Source organism: Lathamus discolor, chromosome Z (assembly GCF_037157495.1).
Source record: "Lathamus discolor isolate bLatDis1 chromosome Z, bLatDis1.hap1, whole genome shotgun sequence".
Classification (NCBI taxonomy): Eukaryota; Metazoa; Chordata; class Aves; order Psittaciformes; family Psittacidae; genus Lathamus; species Lathamus discolor.
Genome location: NC_088909.1, coordinates 87,192,993 through 87,215,862, shown reverse-complemented (window position 1 = coordinate 87,215,862; position 22,870 = coordinate 87,192,993). Strand labels below are relative to the sequence as shown.

Sequence of the window (22,870 nt, the reverse complement as noted above, 5' to 3'; positions counted from 1 at the left end):
TCCCTGTTAAATAGTTACATGTACAATGCAGGGTTCAGCAAAACAGGCAACTCAATATTCGTGTACGGAGTTATAGGCGTTTATTTGCAGAGCAACCAGTAGCCTGAGGCATAGCTTTCCAGAGTCCAAAACTACCTGATTTAGAAAAATGACATCACATGACTTTTCTTCCAGGAAAGATTCTGAAGATTCCTCATTTGAAGCTGGCCAGAAATATAGTAACACCAATCTTTATCATAACACATGGGTTCTTCCGTGGTAATGTCTAAAAATAAGAAGTGTAGAGATGCAAAAAGGAGAACAAAAGGGCTAGCTGTGATTTTGCAAACCTCAAGAAAAACACAAGATGTAATGGCATTCACAATTAAAATGCTTCAACTTCTTGCAAGACAGCCAAGAAAGCGCCTGGCTTTTTGTTAGTTTGAGTATTGTTTTTTATTTTCATATGAACTGTACTGGCTCAGTCATTCTTTGATCTAGTTTTCATCAAAGTTTGCTTTTCCCATATTGTGTTGTTCGCAAAGAATTTCTACATGTTTACAGTAAAGAAAAGTGACTCCTTGCAGTATGAGGCTCCTTGTCTTTCTAGCTCATACCACTTGTCATATGCCCTGCGGGCTTGGTCTCTGAACCAACAAAACCCCAGAGTACCAATAAAACCAGATGATAACTAACAGTGTCAAAACATTTAGGTAAATGGGACAGTGCCCTTCAGTGAACTACACTTTATAGGAGTGCTCCTGGAGAAGAAAACAAGTGTGTAGGATGGAGTTGCCTCTTCCACGATTTCAGCATCAAAACCTGCTCCATTCCCTGGTTCACTCACAGTTCTCCTCTCCCACAAAGCTCAGCTCACAGCATGCCCCCAGTACAGCAGCATGCTGTAAATGAGGTGAGCTTCTCCATGTAGTTCAGCTCCTTGAGTGCCAGGATGCCTGTGTGCCCCCAGCCAAACCCGCCCTCAGGTGCGCACATCCATTAAAGAGAGTGAGGGAAGAAGTAGCACCAGAAGCCACTGAGCTGCTGGAGCCTGGTTTCCTGACACTGCCTCTCAGGCTTAGGCTTTCTAATCAAGAACAAACTTTGGGTGAAGCCTTCTTTAATGAGGAACATCTAAATATCCCTTTCCTGTGTAGACTTTCTACGGGGTTCAATAAAGGGTGAACACAGACTGGTGCCAGCCCCTCAAAGGAGCCCTCCAGGGCATCTCTGCTCTTTATCCAGGCTGTCCTTTTCATGAAATTTATTTGTAATGAATGATTCTGCATCTCTAGCTGAAATCAGCCAATAGGTCCATGTGATAGGTGCAAGCACACAGAGATGCCTTCCATATGGCTAAAACAGCCCTTTTTTGTGGAGAAAAGGGGCAAAAAGGATGGGTCTTGGATATTATTGGTACTGACACCAAACTTCCTAACAGGAACACATACAGGTATTGCTCTGTTGGTGCTGCAGAAGATATCAAGCTGCAAGATGCATCAGTTGTCCCCATTAAATCCCTAGGCTTCTTCACAGATCCTCTTGTGCAATGTGGCTGCCAGCAGAGCCAAAATCTCTCTCTCCTGGCAGCTCAGATGTAAGCCCTGCCGTCCCTCCTTCCTCCATCCCCTCTGCAGCTTCAGGGTTCTCCAGAGCTGCATCTCCAGAGGTTATAGGGTCAATATACCACCTCAGTGAGGGTACATCACTCCTCTGACATCCCAACCTGCATGAGGGAACCCGCAGCAGCTGCCAGGCTGAAGCCAGTTTTGCACCAGCACCACACCAGACACATTAGACACGTCTATGGGGCAGATCAAAGGAAGGAACCAGCTTGCTTTGCCCATCTTGGAATCGTGTGGCCACATTAGCCTGATGCTGAGCTGACTAGTAATACTACATGCATGTAGCATGCACTCGCTCTGGCTGAGCCCCTCAGCACACCAGGCCCAGGCTGAGCTTCTTGGTGTCTGACCAGCTCTGAGTGCAACAGAGCTAGCACCACCCCTCCAGCCTGCCCCAAGGCTGTAAGTCTCAAGCTCTCCATGTCATGGCACATTTCAAGTGCTTCCAGCTGCTCCAGACAGGACAAAAATGAGCCTTGGTAATCGGCTGCACTATAAGGACTCAGACATGACATCTCGCTCAGCTCATAGCCCCAGTAATTGTTTATCAGGAGACAGAAAGCAGCTTGATCATCTCCAGTATGAAGTAACTACTTAGACAAGTGCTTTCTCCTGAATTCTGGTAATCTCCTTCTTCCACACCCCATCTGTCTATACAGTTAGACTTGGCACAATAGGCCACTCCGCTGGTTTCAGTGGATGTGCACTCGTGGATGCCAGTGTCAGATCTTGCCCTTCATCACCCATGATCCTACAGGGCTACCCATCGTCTGCTGCTCTCCTAGTGCAAACAAAACAACCATTCATGCAGGAGCAATGGCTACGAGTGAGCTCAGCAATCTCAGGCTGTTCCAATAACCTTGACTAAATCCTTTCTCCTTTGCTAACTCCAGCTACTGAAAGAAAGGCCACTTCAAAGGGAGACTCTTGCCCTGCATGACACCATGACATGTTGAGATAATTCAGAGCAGCCATGATAAATGTTCTGACTACTGGCATAAAGAAACAAACAATAGGCTCACAGCAACATAAGATTAAACATGTTTCCACAGTTATCTGGGGTATTGTCTTGCTGACCATGTCATTTCTTGCTATTTTTTACTGCCTGGAACAGAGAACCTTAGAGATCTGTGTGAAATACAGTTGCAGTGCTTTAGACCCCCAAAAAAGGCAAGGAAGCTGTGTTAGAAGAGGGTTTTTGCTTGTCAGGTAAGAAGGAACATGTTTGTAGCCTCTGCACCACAGGCTCTTCTTGTTCCGTTTGAGAGGGAAGCTAGTACTGCTTACAAGGGATAATTCTCGCTGCTGGGAGAGTAACGCTGCACCATTAGATCGGTGGAGGAAGGCTACACTCAGTCAGGAAAGAACAAGCCTGGGTGGCAAAAGCCAAAAGGGTCTGCAGTGAGAGGAAGCAGGGCCTGCCAAGCCACGCAATGCAACACAAGCCTTGATCCCAGCCACCAGCTCTGCCAAAGAGCTTGGTACTCTGTAGCCCAGCCACAAAAACACTCAGACTTGCCAAAGAGCAAGTGGAAGCAGATGGAGCAAGCTGAGGAGTACAAAAACATGAGCTCAGAGCTGTAGGCAGGACCAGATTACAAAAGAAAAAGAAGCAAGAAGTTCATCAGACCACCTCCATCTTAATCCAACTGATCCTTTCTTTGCAATCCCCCCTACTGCATTTTTAGCTTTGGTTTCCATTTCCGTTGCTTCTCCAACAAGAACTTATAGGACTTACCCCTCAGGCTCCCTTCCTTCCACAACACAAGGACAAGCTATTTCATTTGGCTCCCAGCAACTCCACAAACCTCCCTTCTTGGGAGGCCAGCCAGCCACCCACCATAGCACATTGCCTCCAGCCCACAAGCTCTCACAGGGTATACTATCTTCGAGCAGTCATGATGATGAGTTTCCCTGGGGCAAGAACCAAGCCCACACCACAAGACAGCCCAGCCACATGTGCCAGAAACCAAACAAACCATTCCACAACTTCAGTCCAGTGCCCAGGCATGTTCACCACTTAATCTCCTAGCGAGGTTCACTGCTGCCGGATGTGTGCTTTTCTACCAGCCTGCTTTCCTAGGCATTGCCTACAGGTAATTTCAGGGGCTTTGCTTTCATCTCCTCCGAAGACACTTTTACTTGCTGGCCAGCCTTAGCTATTGATGGAGCAGTAGAGGCCTTAGGAACATTCAGTTCCCAGAGGTTTGTGAAAATATGCAGCCAGGTGAAGAAGGGAGACCTACACTGGTGTCCCACTAGGGAAGAGTCATCAATATGAGTTTGACCCACCTACCAGACAACAGAGAATCCACATAGATTAAGACCATCCTAAATGCCTCAATAGCACCAAAAGTTTCATTCAGGTTTAGTGAATGATTCAGTGGTTAGAAAGTCATTCTAGACAATCTACTTGTTATTAATAGCTATGGTTTTGGCAATAAAAATATTCCTTTGTTCATAGTGCCTCTTTTTCATTTTTCTTCCCGCTTCTCCTCAGCTTACCTGCTTTCATAATGATATTTTTTAAATCCAAATAACACTTGCATTTTAACCCTATGTTCCAATAGGGGCAAAAAAGTATCCCCAGGATAAGGCCTGGTTCTCCAGGGACCGGGTCCTATATCACATCTGACCAAAACAAGACCTGAGGGATACCAGTATGGATGTTAACAAGTAACAATATGGGAAAAAAGCATGATATATCCCAGGACAACATAAAAGAAAACACCTGCCTATCCAAGCAATACATATACACAGACACAAGACCTCAACAATGGTCAGAAACCCTCCGCTCTGCATCCTGATAAAGTAGACCAGCTGTCCTCCAGGGATCTGCAGGAGAGAAGATGAATGTGTAATGTGAATTCTGCCTTCAATTTATGGCTTAATTTTAAAATAACTGGAAATAAAACATGAAGAGGAATATCACCCACAGAGAGTAGTCTGAACTCTGCTTTCTATCACTTTCCTACAGCTTCTATTTATCTCTGTCAGCACTGAGAGCTTTCTGAATATGCCTGTGAGTACTATGAGTTATTAATTGGGCCAGGTTTGTTCCCAAGGCTGGGCTTGCCCTCCATCCATGCCATATATTTGCAGTCCTCCACAGCCAGGAGGTCCAAGCACATACTTATGAGCTGTACATAGCTTACAACAGCACAAAGCCATATACAGTGAGGCACAGCCTACCAGAACATTGCCCAGATGTAGGGGTTTTAAAGCATATTTCATTATACTTTTTTAACACATGCCATGGGGCTTTTTTTTTTTTTTTTTCAAGCCCCTGGGCATTATCTGAGGGGAGGCAGGAGGGTAGAGAAGCAGTTAACAGCATTTATACCATCTATTGCCTTGAATTCACCATGTCTCCATCATCTCCCCTGCCACATTACCAGCTCTCTTTAATTTTTACTAGTGCTAGAAAACGTAGGTGGGCTGGTGTAAACCGACCATTAATGCTTTTATCTCCATATTATCCAGGAGGTTGAAGAGAACAATGTTTTTATTGCTAATGTTCACATGACTGTGATTCTGTAATTGCTGCCTTCAGCTATGCTGGGGAAGGGGGAAATCTGAGGCAAAATGCTGTTGAAAGAGGTTTGCATGCTTCAGCTTCTGAGCAGCGTGTGTTCCTTGTTAGTCAGGACTGTCACAGGGGAGGGAAGACAATACAAAGTAAGAGCTAACTGAAGTTGCTGTTTTCAGATGGAAAGCTAGCATCATGCATCTGTCTACTCACACTTAGCCAAGCTTTCTGAGTTTCCTCAAGCAAAATTCACTGTCAGCAAAACAGAACATGTGTTAATTTACATCCTTAGGAAGGAAAGCAGTGAATCATTTCTAATGTTTCAGGTGCTCTGCTCATAGCACCTAATTAATCCTGACAGGGAAGTTGCAAAAAATTCTCTGAGACAATTTCTAGTGTTTATTTCAGCTTTATTATTAGGTAAGTCATAATGAATGAGGTATTGACCTTGCAGCTAAATCACTGGTCTAGGACCGAGGTTCAGTGCACAACTGGCTATCTGGGAAGCCACCTCACTTTGCTGGCCCTTGCTGTATGTGTTCCCTCCACTAAAGTCTTTAGCAAACCACACGCACGACCCTGGGAGATGGTTACCTCTCTGCATGCACCTCCACCAGCAAAGGGCCAAACCCAGAGGTGGGGACATGGCATGGAGAACCAATCTCTGGGGTCTCTTGGTTTTCTTGGGGAAAACCCAGATCAGACTGCAGACTAATTCTCAGCAGGGACATGCACCCGAGTGCGGAGCTAGATAGAAGAGGTTGACTGTTCCCTAGACCAGAAGCGCCAGAGCTGGCCACATCCCCACCAGTGGCCCCATCCATCTGTGCTGAGCATGGCATAGCTAAAACCGCAACAGAAAGATGGCAAAGGTGCTGCAGCGAGCACCACTGCTCGTTGCTGACAGCCCACAGTGGGGAGAGAAGGGAAAGCAATTGCCAGGGACCTGTGTTAACGAGTCTGAGTAACAAAAGCTGCTTATAGCTAAACAAAAGCTTTCTGATAATGCAAAATTAAGCTGACAGGAAGCAACACACATGTTAGAATATAGTCTAGCAGACACTCTACCATTTGTTTTATGTAAATTTGAACAGGCACCATCCTCTGTGACCAGTTCAATAAGAAACACAGCACTCATTCCAGCATAGGCACCCTGTGCATGTTTTCTCAACTTTTGTTTTCTGCTACATTGACCTCAGCTACAAATTTCCCAGCAAAACACAATAGATGGCTTATATCACATTACAGGAAATCAGTAAAGCCTCTAAAGTGACCCTGATTTTCAGGCGCTTTTCTGATTTTCTGTCAGTTCTTTTCTCCCTTATCATGCCTGCTCCATAGTTAATACTGCAGCTTTGTAACAGAAAAATGTCCCTTTTTAGGTCAAAATAAAGCTTTCTTGCTATGTCATTTATCTTATAAAAATTAACTACAACAGAAGCTTTTTTTTCCACTGTAATTCCACTCGTTTACATAGTGATGTGCATGAATATACAACAGCAGCACAAGAAGAGATGGAGATTCACAGCAATCTAAGTCATGCTGTTATTTCAGAGACAGCTGCTCTCCTTTCCACGCATCCTCAGACACCAGCCCTGACAAATTTCTGCAAATTACTGTGGGTCAGTCATGACTGAACTGAAATCTGTGAAACACTGATGTTTGTGCACTTCCCCATGATGCTCTTTGCTCAGTTGTTCTCTGCTAGCTGAAAAATGAAAGAGCAAAGCTAGCATTAGAATCAGAAGGAAGAAATGCAGAAGCCAAGTCCCAGCAAAGTCATTGTCCTCTGATGCCAAATCAGAAAGAGAAGACTTGTTCTGCCACTCCAATTATTTAGTTAATCCCAGTGAGCTTTTCCCGGAACAGTATTTGTGTCACCATTACTCAATGAATACAAAGCTATTAAGATATTTTCTAAACAAAACTCTTAATAAAAGAACAACGTGGAATAAATGCCCATCGGCACCACAGCTCTGCCAGAGCTCCCCCACCAGGACATCTGGCACTGTTCTGAGTGTGCTCCCCCTCAGACCCGAGTCCAGAGTGGTCTCCCGCTCAGACCCGAGTCCAGAGTGGTCTCCAGATAAGCACTTTGAGTCCAGTGTGGTAGCACACACACATAATTTCCTTCCACCCGGAAGGAAAATGCTTAATCTCTTTTGACAGACCAAAAGTCCAATCTTGAAATTACTGCAGCTCTTCACTGCGCACAAATTTAAGCACAAATTTTTCTGCTTTTAGGGAGAGGGTATTTTGGGGATTGGTTTTTGGTTTTTTGGGTTTTTTTTAATCTACCATAGTTAAGTGTAATCTTGAACCAGCAAAAAGAAACATGTCACTTAGAAAGTGGCACAGGTGTTTGTTTTTTGTTTTGCTTTTTTGCTTCAACTCCCCGAAGTTCTCATTTAGTGGAAAAAATGAAAACAATTATCCTCCCAAATTTCTCTCAGCCTTTCTCTTCCAAGTTTCCCTGGGTCTCACTAGGTTGCAGAAACAATCAGGTTTATTATTCCACAATAAATGTTTATACCTGATTTTACATCTTAATTTTCTCACCATTTCTGTGTATTTTGCAGGCTTTGAATAAAAGGCTTTTCAAACCTTATCCATGAGCCCCATATCCTTTTTATATATGGTGTTTCTTTAATCAGAAAGTCTATGGGTTTGGGTCTGCTCTTTCTGAGACTTTAGTTTCTCTCTCCTTCAGCTGTCCTTGCAGACTCCAGCTTTGCTATAGTTAACAGTCGTTTGTTTTCACCATTCCCTTGAACAATCCTAACCAGTTTCACGAGGTGTTTTTTCTTCTGCAATTGTTTTTCAGTTACCTGCCCCCAGATAACACCCCCAGTGGTCCTCCACTTTAATATATGAATATCCACTTCTAATCACTCTCACACTGACCCCTGGCAGGGTCCAGTAATGTGTATTTTCACAACTAGTGGAGACACCTTATGTTTTCACACATAATAGAGTTCAAACGCTGACACCAAGACACCTCTTGGCCAAACAAAACCACCACTCACTGCACAAGACTAACAAGCCAGGGGTAGATTTCCAGTATGACCACAGGCAGATCTATACATGTAAGCTCATATCCTAGGTATGCTTCTGTATGTACAGGTGAGACAGGACAGCCATTGTGGCTTAACAAGTGGTCAGGATCCATGCCTGCATCCCCTGGTCTGTGCAACCTTGTCAATTAACTCACACCTCTATTTTGTCGTGTTTCTCCCAGTTTTGGCCCCAGAAATCCCTCCTCTGCTTCTCTCTAGCCTTTCCCTTTTTCCCTCTGTGCACGGCTCTGACCCAGGGGGTTGACTCTTACCCTTAGTCCGCTCCCATTGCACACGGCCTCCCTACTCGGCTCCCCGGCAGCCCACTCGCTCCTGTCTCTAGTTCGCAGTGCTCTCGTTTCTGCTGTTTGCCAACATCTCCATCTCCCGGACACACCGCATATGGCATGTAACTAAATTTTTTCTTATTATTATATTTATTTATTTATTTCTCTCACTTCTAATATTATTGTCACCTTCTGGTTGATCTGTGGGCTTCAGGGAACTTCAAGCTGTGAAATGAAGGCTTTTGGACCTGTGGATTAAAGGTTTATTGGGTCTTCACAAGGCGGCTGAAATAGCAGAGCCAGCATGTTTCATGTCTTATGTTTGCCATGCAAGAGGACTCCACCTGCAATGGGAACAATTTGCAAGTCTGCAAATAAAATAAAATAAAATAAAATAATAAAAAAACACACACACACAAAAAAAAAAACCCACACCACTTTGATTTTTGACCTGTGAGATTCTGAAATTTTTTTTTGCTAGCAGCCATACTCCTCTAGGTTCCCATCCCTAAATTTAAAGTTACCCAAGTTCATTACTCCAGAGAAATTAAAAAGAATGCAGCTGGCCATTGCTCAGATTCACTTGACACAGAATCGGTCTTGAAATGGGCAAAGCAATATTTATATCCTCCTCCTTCTCATCTCTGCAGTCTCTCCCCTCTGAGACGCTTATCTATACCCCTTTCCCTCTGCCATTCCTCCTCCACACCGCCTCCCCTCACATTGATTTCTGATTTCTTTGATCTGCTTCAGTGCTTATGTAAGGACCAAAACTATGTGTTGGTATGTCCTCGAACCAGGAAGAAAGCTGCTAGCTCACCATACAAACAACTGCAACATCCTGCCTCAATTGTCCCATAAGTTTGAGCTGCACATATTAGTCCCCTGTGCTCCTCTGTAGCATCTCTGCAAACTGCTTGCTACACACTTGGTGTGTCACCCAACACGTTGCTCCACTTCATCTGTGAATGAAGTAATCCCTGTGCAGAGACCCTAAGGGCATGCTGGAGGTGAGGTGACACCAACTGGGTGTCAGGCATTTCAATGATAAACACCAAAACTCATCATTGTGGAGGACTTCCCAGATTTGTGACTGTTACCACAAAACCCTGAGCAACCTAGTGCATGCATGAAGAAACAGACACACATTGGCTTTGCGAGCAGGATCAGACTTGGGTAGAAGCATGGTGATGTTGAGGCCCTGTCAAAGAGTGGACAAGGGTGCCATCAAAGGAAGGAGGATGACTATAAGCACTGCCACAGGTGCGAGAACCAATAATGGGTTATTCAAAAAGCAATGATAGTGCTTCTGCAACCCACAAGGCACACGTGCCAAGGTTCCTGGCTCACTGACAGAATCACCAGGCTGCTGGGGGTGGACTCCATTTCACTTGATAGGTGTTAAACAAAAAATACGATCCCAGCAAGCTGCGTAAATAGAAATTCATCTAGGAAACTAGGACCACACCAGACTGGCGAAGTTCAAGGGAGAGAAGAGATACTTGGTGAATGACACGCAGGAATGGTGCTGACAAAAAAGTGAAAAACTGAATGTATTTTTGGTGGAAGCACTTACTAGCTCAGAGCCATGAGCAGGAAGATCCTCTCCTGCTGCTTGATCCCGACGGTGGTCGGGACAGTAAGGCTTTCTACAGAATACAAAATAGACAGGCTTGCATAAAAAGAAAAGGCAATTCTACAATTCACTTTCCCTTTTAATGAAACAAATTGCAAGGCTGTACATACTGACCAACTGCTTCAGACGGAAGGGAAGGGGTGACATAATTCACTGCAGCCAATTCCTGCTATTCCCTGACAGAAAAGCGTCCCGTGAAAACGGGTTACTGGTGTACATCATTTCGTTAGTTAGAGCGGCTGCACTATACTGCTCACACCAGACGGTATCATACAGCCCCGTTCTCAGGGTACAGGGGGACGGGCACAAGGGGGGAAGAGGCAGAAGCAAAGGGGGGAACGAGAAGAAGGGGGGAACGGAGGGAAGAGGGCAACGGGGGAAGGGAAAGGCTCTCCCCGCTTCCCGTGCCCCGGAAACGATTTCCCGTCTCCGCTCCCTGCCCTGTGGCCGTAGTTCGCGCGGTCCGCTGGCCTACCGCGGTTCCGTGCGGAAGCGGCGGCCGCGGAGGGTGAGCGGCGCCTGAGCGCTCGCACCCCTCCCGCGCAGGAGTGCCCGCGCCCGCCGCCCGCCCCGCCATGGAGGACAAGTACAGCGGGCAGGCCTTGGCCGGCGGCGGCGTGTTGGGGCCTGTGGATGCGCCCGGCGCCCGGTAATGGCGGCGGGGGCGGGTGGGGGGTAGCGGCGAGGGGGCTGCCAGTCGCCCAGCGTCTCTCTGGGCAGCAGCGGGCGCGCCCTTCCGCCTCGCGTAGCCGGCGGCCTGCTGCTGCCCAGCCGCGGGGCCCGGGCCCGGAGCGGCGGCGAGTGCACGGCGGCGGGGCCTAGCTGCCTTCTCTCCTCTTGCAGGCTGAGCCGGTACATCGCGCTGCTGTGCTTCACCAAGTGTTTGAAAGCCGTGGGTCTGTTTGAATCTTACGATCTCCTGAAAGCGGTGCACCTCGTGCAGTTTATCTTTATAGTGCAGCTGGGGTGAGTGGGGGCAGGGGGTGAAGCCTTGTCCACTGCCCTAACAGCATGCCTTGTTCACGGCGTTCTTCGTCACCATCAGGCTTATACCCTGAATTATGTTGTTACAGAGTAATAAAGGAGAAGGCATGGCAGTGGATCCAGGAAATACTCTGTTCATATCAATGGTTTTCCTTAGTATCTCTGCTCACCGTAATTTCATAATCATATCCAGCTTAAAGCAACCCATAAAGAACATCAGTAAAACCACCTGCTCCTCACAGGACTATCCTAAAACTAATCCATATGACTAAGAGCATTGTCCACATGTTCCCTGAACTCTGACAGGCTTGGTGCTGTGATCAGTTCCCTGGGAGCGTGTTCCAGTGACCAGCCACCCACTCAGTGAAGAGCCTTTTCCTAATGTCTAACCTGAACTTCCACTGAAACAGTTTCAGTTCCATCTCCTTATGTTCCATCGCTAGTCACCATAGAGAGGAGAACAGCACCACCTCCTCTGCTGCCCCCCTTGAAGCAGTTGTAGGCTGTGGTAAGGGCCCCCCATGAGCCTTGTCTTTGCTAAACTAGCAAACCAGGTGACTTACTTCTTTGTAAGTCTTTCCCTCAAGGTCTTTCAACATCTTAGTTGTCCTCCTCCAGACACTCTGTAATAGCATGATGGCCTTCTTATATCGAGGCACCTAGCACCACACACAGTACTCAATGTGGGGCCACGCCAGTGCAGTCTAAAGTGGAATAATCACTACCCTTGACCTCCTTGCTATGATGTTCTTGATGCACCCGAGGCCATGGTTGGTCCTTTTGGCTTCCAGGGCACACTGTTGACTCACATTCAACTTGCCATCAACCCAGATCTCCAGATTTGGTTTGCTGATGATATGAAGCTGGGAACAGTGGCTGATACACCTGGAGGCTGTGCTGCCGTTCAGCAGGACCTCGATGGGCTAGAGGATTGAGCAGGGAGAAACTTAATGAGGTTCAACAAGGGCAAGTGTAGGGCACTGCACCTGGGGAGGAAGAACCCCAAGGACCAGGACAGATGGGTGCTAACCTGCTGTAGAGCAGTTCAGCTGAGACGGACCTGGGAGTGTTGGTGCATGACAAGTTGACTGTGAGCCGCCAGTGTGCCCCTGCCGCCAGGAGGGCCAAGTGTAACAGTGGGGTGCATGGGGAGGAGTGTGGCCAGCAGGTTGAAGGAGGTGACCCTCCCCCTCTGTTCGACCCTAGTGAGGCCACATCTGGAGTCCCGTGTCCAGTTCTGGGCTCCTCAGTACAAAACAGACAAGGAGCTGCTGGAGAGAGTCCGGCGAAGGGCCACAGGGGTGATCAAGGCTCTGGAGCATCTCCCTTATGAGGAGAGACTGCAGGAGCTGGGCCTGTTTAGCTCAGAGGGGATCTTGTTAATGCATATAGATACTCAAAGGTGGGTATCAGGAGGGTGGTGCCAGGCTGTTTTCAGTGGTGCCCAGTGAAAGGACAAGGAGCAGTGGCCATAAACTAAACCACAAGAAGTTTCACCTCAACACAAGGAAGAACTTCTTTACATTGAGGGTGGCAGAGCACTGGAATAGGCTGCCCAGGGAGGTTGTGGAGTCTCCCTCTCTGGAGACATTCAAAACCCACCTGGATGTGTTCCTGTGTAACCTGCTTTAGGTGGCCCTGCCTTGGCATGGGGGTTCGGCTGCATGATTTCAGGGGTACTTTCCATTCCCAACAGTTCTGTGATTCTGTGATCTTCTTCAATGAGACTGCTCACCAGCCTCTTGGCCTGCAATTAATACAGTATTAACCAGGATTACCCCACCCCAGGTACAAAATCTGGTACTTGGTTTTGTTAATTTTCATACACTTGGTGATTGCCCTTTTCCTGGTTTATCCAGAAATCTCTGTAATTCCTCAGTACCCTCAAGAAACTTCAGTGGTTTTGCTACTACGAAATCGATCACATTATGACAGTGCTGATTATAGGAGGCTTGGGCATGTCCAAATTTTCTCAAGGGTGAAGACACGTTTTCTTCCTTGTAATTTGTATTCCTGTAGTTTTTTTGAGCTTCCAACTGCTCTTTTTCCCCTGGTAAAGAGCTACAGTGTAGAAGCTGATAGCCAATATACAGAAACAACCTTTGCAGATGCAGTCCTGCTTCATGATTAACTGATAAGATATGGAAGAGCATTTTTGTAATAAACTTATGAGGGTTGAAACATTTGGAACTTCAGTTTTATCTTTTATTTCAAATTTATTTACATTTCTGGCCTTCTTGCTTTCATGCTCCCTTTGCCTGCATATTCCCAAGCATCATAGTCTTTCCTCTTCACTCTTGATCCTGTTTGAGGAACACATATGCTGTTTCTTCCATTTTCAACAAGACTGTGTGTTCACATTCCATATAAATGGGTGTGTGTATCTTGCTAATAAAAAAACATAGCATTATTTCTCCTCAAAACTTCTGAGATCAGCAGATCTGTAAAGCATAGGTAGACTTCTCATTAGCCATTCACTAAAGAACTTGCCTTTAAAGTTTACCAGAACTGAAGCTCACTTGGCGTCACATTTGTACTGGTATTTGACACATGTAATGCAGCAGGGAAAATAAAAGCAGTGACTGTAGTCAGTGTGGCCTGCTCATGAAAAGTGTAGAGGAAGATGTTTTGTAAACTGAGCCTGATGTGAGAGGCCTGGTTGTTTTGAACTGCTTTGAATAAAAAACTGTGAGCTAATATACTGATAGAGAAAATCTTCTCCTTTTAACAGGTCTGCATTTTTTATGGTTTTGTTTCAAAAACCATTCTCTTCTGGAAAAGTGGTAACCAAGCGCCAGGTGAGTTGGTCTATGTAATAGAGATTCACATCTCTGTAGATATTCTTGACAACTTGGCTCTTGCCAAAAGTGAAAGTGGAACAAAGATTACTCCACTTGGAAGATACGGTTGCAATTTCCAGAAGGGGTGTAAATAACTTCGTGCCTAGTGCACAATAAAATTTTGCAAGTCAGTATTTTAGCTTTTGTCAGCTCCTTTTGAGAGTGTTGTTTAAAGATTGGTCCTTGGCTCCATGCAAGCATCTGTTTTGAGGACTGGATTTTCAAAAAGAGCTTAGTCTACTTCACTGACTTTGACAGTTTAGCAGGACAGTTTCTGGACTGCCAGAATGTCAGAGTGCTCCAGTCATGTTCCCTATGCCAAAAGAGTACTTTCTGCGTGGTGCATTGTGATGAGGGGCTAGTCTAACTGCTCTTCAGATCTGTGCTCAGTTCCTAGTATCCTGAGAAGCTACAGCAGGGGAGGTTGGAACCTGCTGTTTTGTAAGAAACAATTTTTCTTCGTCTGCCTCACACTCCTCTTTGGTTTATGTGTGGACAAAACCTGATCTGTGCACAGTGTTATCGGGGTACATGCTAAGTAGAAGGAATCTGAAGGACTGCCAAATGTCAGGTGCTTTCATGATTAGACAGGTATAAACTGCATCTTTGATTTGTGTTCAGAAAAATCTGTCCCTTTATAGTTTCACTGTTGCTAACATTTTTATTCCTGGATTTGATGATGATGTTTGCCATAGGCATTTTGTCTTGTCTCCTGTATTTCCAAAAGGAATTACTTTTATTCAAAAACTTACATTTAAACTTAATAGTGTATTGAATAGCTGAATTAGCACATGCTTCCTGAAAGAAGAATTTAATATATGCCTAAATATTTGTAGATGTAAGGTCTTAGTCTCTTCGTCTTGGATGTTTGATCTAGTTCAGTACATGTTTATCAGATACATAGACAATAATTTACAAAATAACCAGCATCTTTGACAGATAAATGAACTTGATTTTTTTTCAGCCTTTTTTCCAGGCTTTTTGTTAAAGAGACTTCAGACTATGCTAGAAAATGTACTACTGTGGTAAAAAAGAAATAAGTAATTCTGGTTCGTAGTATGTCCAAACAAACTTTAGTTGCATGGCAAGGTAGGAAAGAAGATAATCATACTCTAAATTCTGCAGAATTTGCAGAGCATATGTTTTACACTCTATTTCCACAGCTACTCTGCTGAAAAAATACTAATAATGGGGTGTTTATTTTGAAACTGTGGAGAAATTTATAATGAAATACCTTTCTCTTGCAGTGGATCAAAATTTTTAAGCATGCTATTGTGGGATGTATCATTTCGCTCTTGTGGTTTTTTGGCCTTACTCTTTGTGGACCACTGAGGTAATTATATATTTACAATGAAGAATGTTTTCTCCTTTTAGGCTAATTTTGTGATCTTCCTATGTCTTGATGCATTGTTTATCATTTTCTGTCCATCAGCCCATAACGCCAGCCTCTTGCTTTAGTGTTTGAGATTTTAAGTAAATCTTTATGCTTTTTCCTGTTAACTCTGTTGTGCTTTCATTTGGAAAAACTATGTATAATTCTCTGTAGAACTTACAGTTTTCTTTATTCATTATTGACAGGATGCCAGTGAAATTCTTAATAGTGCTTGAACTACTGATGTGAATGATATAACAAGAGAACCGGCTGTTACACTGGATGTAGTTTTTGTAATTCCCATCGTCTCATTAATTTAACCCAAATTGTTGAATTAACTATTTGAAGTCCATGGCTTGACAGCTAGTGGTAGCAGCTTGTATTCCTGTACCAGTTGACTAGAATCAGCTTCTGCATTTGTTACAGGGCACTTCTTTATCTGGTCATGTGCCAATGCTGTGGTGGAACTGGGTAGCATTAGTGCGTATATATACTCCTGTTAAAATCACTTGTGCTGTTTGTTAGCAGTATTGAGTAACTATTAAAGAATAACATGAGAATTCCAAACCTGAAGGTTAATGTATTAGAAAGCATCTTTCATTAGCGAGAGGCAGGTAAAGCCTTAAATTGTACATTTTAGGAAGTTGAGGTTTTAGCCTCAACAAAGGAAAAGGCATACCAGAAAATAACAGGATTTCTTAATACTGTGGTGCCTTTCTGGGTGCTGGCAGTCTTCCCAAACAGAACCAGTAACGTGGACCCTATCAGGCTGTATTTTTATGCAGAGAATGACAGAAACACTTGGTAAACTTCACAGCGATTATTACTTTCATGTTCCACTCTGGAAAGCTGTCAATATAGCTTGTTAGTCAGCCTTTGCAATCTGAAGGAGGTGGTGTGAAAGTTAGAATTTCTTATTTTCAGCAATTAAGAGGTTCTGAGGTTGCGTAAACTGCTAGATCATCAACACCTCAATAAACAGCATGTAATACAACAGAACAAGACCTCTTTTTTCTGGGAACCAGAAACTTTGTTTTAGAGGAGGTGTTGTAAAGGAATAACAATTCCATCTTGCTTAAGTTAATATCTTGTTGTGTTATTAGAAGAAAGTACAGTTTAAAGCAGCCTATAAATGAATAATTTTGATCTGTTCCTTGAGTTAGGAAGTTCTTGTTTTGTGATACGTCTAGCTCTCCACAGCCAGAGCTATTGTTGCTGAAGGAAAATAGACTTGCATTTATCCTTTTGAATTGTTTAAACTTAGTGTTGAAATCACAGGCTTAAGTCTTTGACTGCTCTGTCACTGAATTTTAGCTGAAATCATAAATATCAAGCTTGTGATGGAAACTCCTTGTGACTGGACGTGTTTATTTCACTTTTTTATAGGACATTGTTGCTGTTCGAGCACAGTGATGTGGTTGTGCTGTCACTCCTTAGTGTCTTGTTCACAAGCTCAGGTGGAGGACCAGCAAAGGTATTTAAAAATGTACTTTATCAAATTTAAGAAATACTGAATGCTAAAAGTTCAGGTACTTATTTATCTGGAATGGTGTTTGGGATCTGTATTCATAGAAACTGTGCTTTGTGTAGTTTAATTGGTGAAATAATAAACAGCATTAAGAGAGAAACAGTGGGTGAGGCTGTTGGTAATCTGTAGCACATGCCTGAGAAGTTTCTCTGTTTGTATGGGGAAAAGAATATGGAGAATTATTTTTGCACTTCAGCAATCTTTGTAACGTGATTTGGGGTTCAAACTGATGAGAGGACGTGTGTGTGTAGTGGTCTTGCTGTTTAGGTGCTGCAGTCCCACAGTACAGGCTCCATATCCTTGCCTGTCCTTTCAGTGTCAGTAGCTTTTCACATTCTTTGTTTTTTTCTGCCAGAAGGTTCTCTTAAGTATTTTAATGTCTGCATGAGCCTGTACATGCTGAATACTTGGGCACAGTCCTTCATGTAATCAGAAGTCTGTACTTCTGACATCCTTTGTCTGAGTCCCATTACATACAATTTCACAAGGTGTTCTCTAACTGTGCCTTATCAGCCCAAGATAGAATAACGTTATCCCAGCACCTAGGTATCTTGGCCGCTTTCACACAAAAATAGTGGTAGTTGGAGAAGGATCATAGGAAAGGACCTCAAGATCATCCAGTTCCAACCCCCCTGCCATGGGCAGGGACACCTCACACTAAACCATCCCACACAAGGCTTCATCCAACCTGGCCTTGAACACTGCCAGGGATGGAGCACTCACAACCTCCCTTTGCAACTGATTCCAGTGTCTCACCACCCTAACAGGAAAGAATTTCCTCCTTATATCCAATTTAAACTTCCCCTGTTTAAGTGCCTTACAATATCATATACCTGAGGCTAGAATACTTGTTGTGTAAGAGGAAGGCTGGCTTTGGTGCTGCCTTAGGCTGGGAATTTTGAAATCTCTGTCTCATAACTGCTGCTGGAGTCCTGTAATGACTTTTAGGATGCTCTTAAGAGTGAATAGCACAGTCATCTGCTCCGACACTCCTGCCCCCCCCTCAAACTGAGATACTATAGCGATCAGCATGAATTTCTTAACCTGGAAGACAAATCTTACCTCCAGCCAGTCACCCAAAGGTGTAGAGAGCTTTTCTGTCAATCTGTACCTTAGTGGACCATACTTGGCAGTTAAGCTGCATATGTGAGGCAGCAGAAACAAAGTAGTGATAACCCTGTCCTCTGAATATTTCAGCTTTATGAAGTGAACTGTGGCAAAGAGAAGACAGCTGACTTTCTGAAACAAGAATGTGATAGCTATATTTGGCTTCAGAAAATTAATTGTAATATTATTTTTTAGGTGTAGACCTCAGTGTCTTGCCAAGATGATGACTACCAAAATTGCAGTGTTTTAAGTCTGCTGGAAGCTCTGCAAGCTGAGATTTCATACTTGCTTCTGTCCGTTCCCCATAAAAGCAGTTGCTGCACAGCTCTGCTTACTTACAGCCTTTGTACAGTGCTCTAGCCTTTATTCCCCTAAGACAAAATCCTACAGTTTGTTCACTAGATCTTCTTCACAGCTACAAAACATTAAATCATCAAGCTTAAGTAGCAGGGTTTTTTTCTCATGTTTTCTTACAGAAGTAAAATACATTTATCTTGATTGGGAGAGGGGAGGAAGGAAGGAACTGATTTCCTGGATTTTTTTATGTTTTTTTTAAACTGTTACAGCACATTATAAAAATATTCTGAGTGGTCTTTGTTTGGTTTTTGTGTTTGGTTTATTTTGATTTTTTTATTTTTTTTTACAGACAAGAGGTGCTGCATTTTTCATCATAGCTGTAATCTGCTTACTGCTTTTTGATAATGATGACCTCATGGCTAAAATAGCAGAACATCGTATCCTTTCTTGCTATGTGTAAAAGCAAGTGCCTATTATTACTGGAGCAGAGAGAACGTAAAGTTGAATACACTGAGTTAAATATGCTTGCATTTTTCTTGATAGGAATCTTATTTACTAATAGTGTTCTAGCATAACATCTTTCTTTTACCTCTAGATATTAGTATTTACAGCCAAATAAATAACATTGCTTAGTTTGATAACTTAGAACACAGCTATAGATTTTAAATTGTAAAGTCTCCCTGCCCATTTTTACATACCAGCCCATTTAGGATTGCCAGAAACGTTTTTCATCAGCTCTGTTAATCATAGAATCATAGAATGGTTTGGGATGGAAAGGACCTTAAGATCATCTAGTTCCAGCCCCTTGCCATGGGCAGGGACTCCTCAGAATAGATCATGTCGCCCAAGGCTCTCTCCAGCCTGGCCTTGAACACAGCCGGGATGCAACATTTACCACTTCTCTGGGCAAGCCATTCCAATGCCTTCGCCAGCCTCACAGTAAAGAATGTCTTCCTTATATCTAACCTGAACTTCCCCTGTTTAAGTTTTAACCCCTTACCTCTTGTTCTGTCACTACGGTCCCTGATGAAGAGTCCCTCTCCAGCACCCTTTTAGGCCCCCTTCAGATACGGGAAGGCTGCTATGAGGTTTCCACGCAGCCTTCTCTTCTCCAGGCTGAACAGCCCCAACTTCCTCAGCCTGTCTTCATACAGGAGGTGCTCCAGTCCCCTGATCATCCTCATGGCCCTTCTCTCGACTTGTTCCAGCAGCTCCATGTCCTCCTGTTGACGACACTAGAACTGTGCACAATACTCCCAAGGAAGGTGTCATGAGAGCAGAGGAGAGGGGCAGGATCACCTCCTTCAACCTGCTGGTCACACTCCTTTTGATGCAGCCCATGTCACTGTTGGCTTTCTGGTCTGCAGCTGCACATTGCAGGGTCATGTTCAGCTTTTCATCCACCAGCACCCCTAAGTCCTTCTCCACAGGGCTGCTTTGAATCACTTCTCTGCCCAACCTGTAGCTGTGCCTGGGATTGCTCTGACCCACAGGTAGGACCTTGCGCTTTGCGATGAACGTCATAAGGCTGGCATTGGCCCACCTCTCAAGCATGTCAGAGTCCCTCTGGATGGCATTCCTTCCCTCCAGTGTGTCAGCTGAGCCACACAGCTTGGTGTCATTGGCAGACTTGCTGAGGGTGCACTCAATCCCACTGTCCATGTCACTGACAAAGATGTTGAACAAGACCGGTCCCAACACCGACCCCTGAGGGACACCACTCATTACTGGTCTCCAGCTGGACATTGAGGCATTGACCACAACTCTTTGTGTGCGGCCATCCAGCCAGTTCTTTATCCACTGAGTGGTCCACCTATCAAATTGATGTCTCTCCAATTTAGAGACAAGGATGTCATGCAGGACAGTGTTGAACGCTTTGCACAGGTCCAGGTAGATGATATCAGCTGCTCTACCCTGTCCCTCAGTTCCGTAGCCCCATCATAGAAGGCCGCCAAATTGGTCAGGCAGGATTTACCCCTTAGTGAAGCCATGCTGGCCGTCACCAAGCGCCTTGTTCTTTTTCATGTGCCTTAGCATGGTTTCTAGGAGGATCTGCTCCATGATCCTGCCAGGCACAAAGGTGAAACTGACTGGTCTGTAATTCCCCGGGTCATCCATTTTCCCCTTCTTGAAAATGGGGGTTATATTTCCCTTTTTGCACCTGACTGCCATGACTTTTCAAATATGATGGCCAGTGGCTTAGCAACTTCATTCGCCAGCTCCTTCAGGACCCACTCATGGATTTCATCAGGTCCCGTGGACTTGTGCACATTCAGGTTCCTAAGATGATCTTGAACCTGATCCTCTCCTGTAGTGGGATCTTCATTCTCCCAGCACCTGCATCTGCCTTCCAAGACTGACAGCATGGTCAGAGCATTTGCCAGTGAAGACTGAGGCAAAGAAGTCATTGAGATCCTCAGCCTTCTCCAAATCCTGGGTAGCCAGTTCTCCCGTTTCCTTCCAGAGAGAGAGCCCACATTATCCCTACCTGTCTTCTGTTTGCGACATGTCTATAGAAGCCTTTCCTGTTACCCCTGGCATCCAGGCCAGATTCAACTCTTGACAAGGCCTTAGCTTTCCCAACCTGATCCCTAGCTTCCTGGACAATGTCCTGTATTCCATCCAGGCCACCTGTCCCTGGTTCACCTTCTTTAAGTTTTTTTCCCCCAGAGTTTTCTCAGCAGCTTGTTACCCATCCATGGAGGCCCCTGGTCTTCTTGCCCCATTTCCTTCTAGTCGGGATGCAACACTCCTGAGCTTGCAGCATGTGATCCTTAAATAACAGCCAGCATTCTTGGGCCCCCTGCCCTCTAGAGCTTTAACCAGTTTTATCCTTTCTCATTAGAAACTCTAGACATAATGACTGTAGCCTAAGTGTGTGCAGTAAATGGTTGACAGGCTGGCTGGCAGTCTTTTCTATATATCCAGAAAGATACATAGAATCACAGAATGGTTTGGGTTGGAAGGGAGCTTTGAAGGTCGTTTAATACAACCGCCCTGCAGTATGGCAGGACATCTTCAGCTAGATCAGGTTGATTAGAGTCCCATCCAACCTGACCGTGAATGTTTCCAGGCGTGGGTCATTTACCGCCTTATCTCTAGTCTGAATCTCCCCTCTTTTAGTTTAAAGCCATTACCCCTTGTTTTACTGCTACAGGCCCTGCTAAAAAGTGTCGCCATCTTTCCTAGAAGCCCTCTTTCATTATGGGAAAGCCTCTCCAGAGCCTTCTCTTCTCCAGGCTAAAAATACTGAACCCTCTCAGGCCTTCCCATGGACAGGTACTCCATCCCTCTCGTCATTTTTGTGTCCCTCCTCTGGACTTACTCCAACAGATCCATGTCCTTCCTGTACTGAGGACTCCAGAGCTGGACACAATACTACAGCTGGGGTCTCATAAGAGCAGAGGAGAGGGGCAGGACCACCTCCCTCTACCTGCTGGTCACGCTTCTTTTAATGCAGCCCATGTCATTATTAGCTTTCTGGGCTGTAATTGTACACTGCCAGCTCATGTTCAGCTTTTCGTTCACCAGTACTCTCAAGTCCCTCTCCATAGGACTGCTGTCAATCTCTTTATCCCCCAGCCTGTACTGATACCAGGGGTTGCCCTGACCCAGGTGCAGGACCTTGCACTTGGCCTTGGTGAACCTTCTGAGGTTCACATGGGTTCTCTCCTCAAGCCTGTCCTGGTCCCTCTGGATGGCTCCTGTTCCTCAGGCATGTTGACTGCGCCATTCAGCTCAATGTTGTTTTCAGATTTGCTGAGAGTGCACTTAATCCTGCTGTCTGTGTCATTGATGAAGAGAGTAAACAGTACTGGTTCCAATACAGACCCCTGGGGGACACCACTTTCCACTGATCTCCATCCAGACTTTGAGATATTGACCACTACTCTCTGGATGCAGCCATCGAGCTAGTTCATTATCCACTGAAGTCCATCAGTCAAATCCATCTCTCAAATTCAGGGAGAAGGATGTTGTGGGGGACTCGGTCAAAAGACTTGCAGAAGTTCACATAGATGAGGTTTCTAGCTCTTCCCTTCTCCAGTGATGTAGTCACTCTGTCACAGAAGGCCACTAGGTTGGTCAGGCAGGACTTGCCCTTGATGAAGCAGTGCTTGAATCACCTTCCTGTCCTCCGTGTGCCTTAGCACAGCTTCTAGGACGATCTGTTTCATGGTCTTCCAGACAGAGAGGTGAGGCTGACAGATTGGTAGTTCCCAGGGTCTTTCTTTCTACCCTTCTTATAAATGCATGCAGTGTTTCCCTTTTTCCAGTCTCCAGACTTTTCCTGTCTGCCAGGAGTTCTCAGATATCGCAGAGAGTACCTTAAAGAATGGCTGTGCTTTTGCAGATGTGGTAATCTCAGTTCATCTGCTGGGCTGAAAAGTGATGTGAAGTAGCCTGCAATATCTTCAACAACAATGGACATTATGCTGCAAAATGGAAGCTGGCTAACATGCTTTCAAAGCCACTGAGTAAATTGGAAGTAATTCTGAAGTAAGTTCAGCATGGTAAAGCATACTGGCAGAAAGTGGTACATCTAACAATGGGCAGTAAAAACAAACAAGGTGACAGTAAACTTAGTCAAGAAAGGATGAAAACACGGAATTAAACATGCAAATAGTATATT

General features: G+C 44.8%; 1 protein-coding gene across 1 annotated transcript in view; it reads left to right on the top strand.

Moving 5' to 3' along the window:
- Positions 1 to 10,508: 10,508 nt before the first annotated feature.
- The window catches only part of SLC30A5 (solute carrier family 30 member 5), a 25,976-nt gene continuing 13,614 nt past the window's right edge, over positions 10,509 to 22,870 (top strand). The window contains exons 1-6 of the mRNA XM_065662171.1: positions 10,509 to 10,761; positions 10,956 to 11,078; positions 13,828 to 13,894; positions 15,184 to 15,269; positions 16,695 to 16,782; positions 18,590 to 18,677. Of these exons, the coding sequence (XP_065518243.1) occupies positions 10,688 to 10,761; positions 10,956 to 11,078; positions 13,828 to 13,894; positions 15,184 to 15,269; positions 16,695 to 16,782; positions 18,590 to 18,677 (526 nt within the window). The 5' untranslated portion in view covers positions 10,509 to 10,687. The remainder of the gene's footprint in view (positions 10,762 to 10,955; positions 11,079 to 13,827; positions 13,895 to 15,183; positions 15,270 to 16,694; positions 16,783 to 18,589; positions 18,678 to 22,870) is intronic.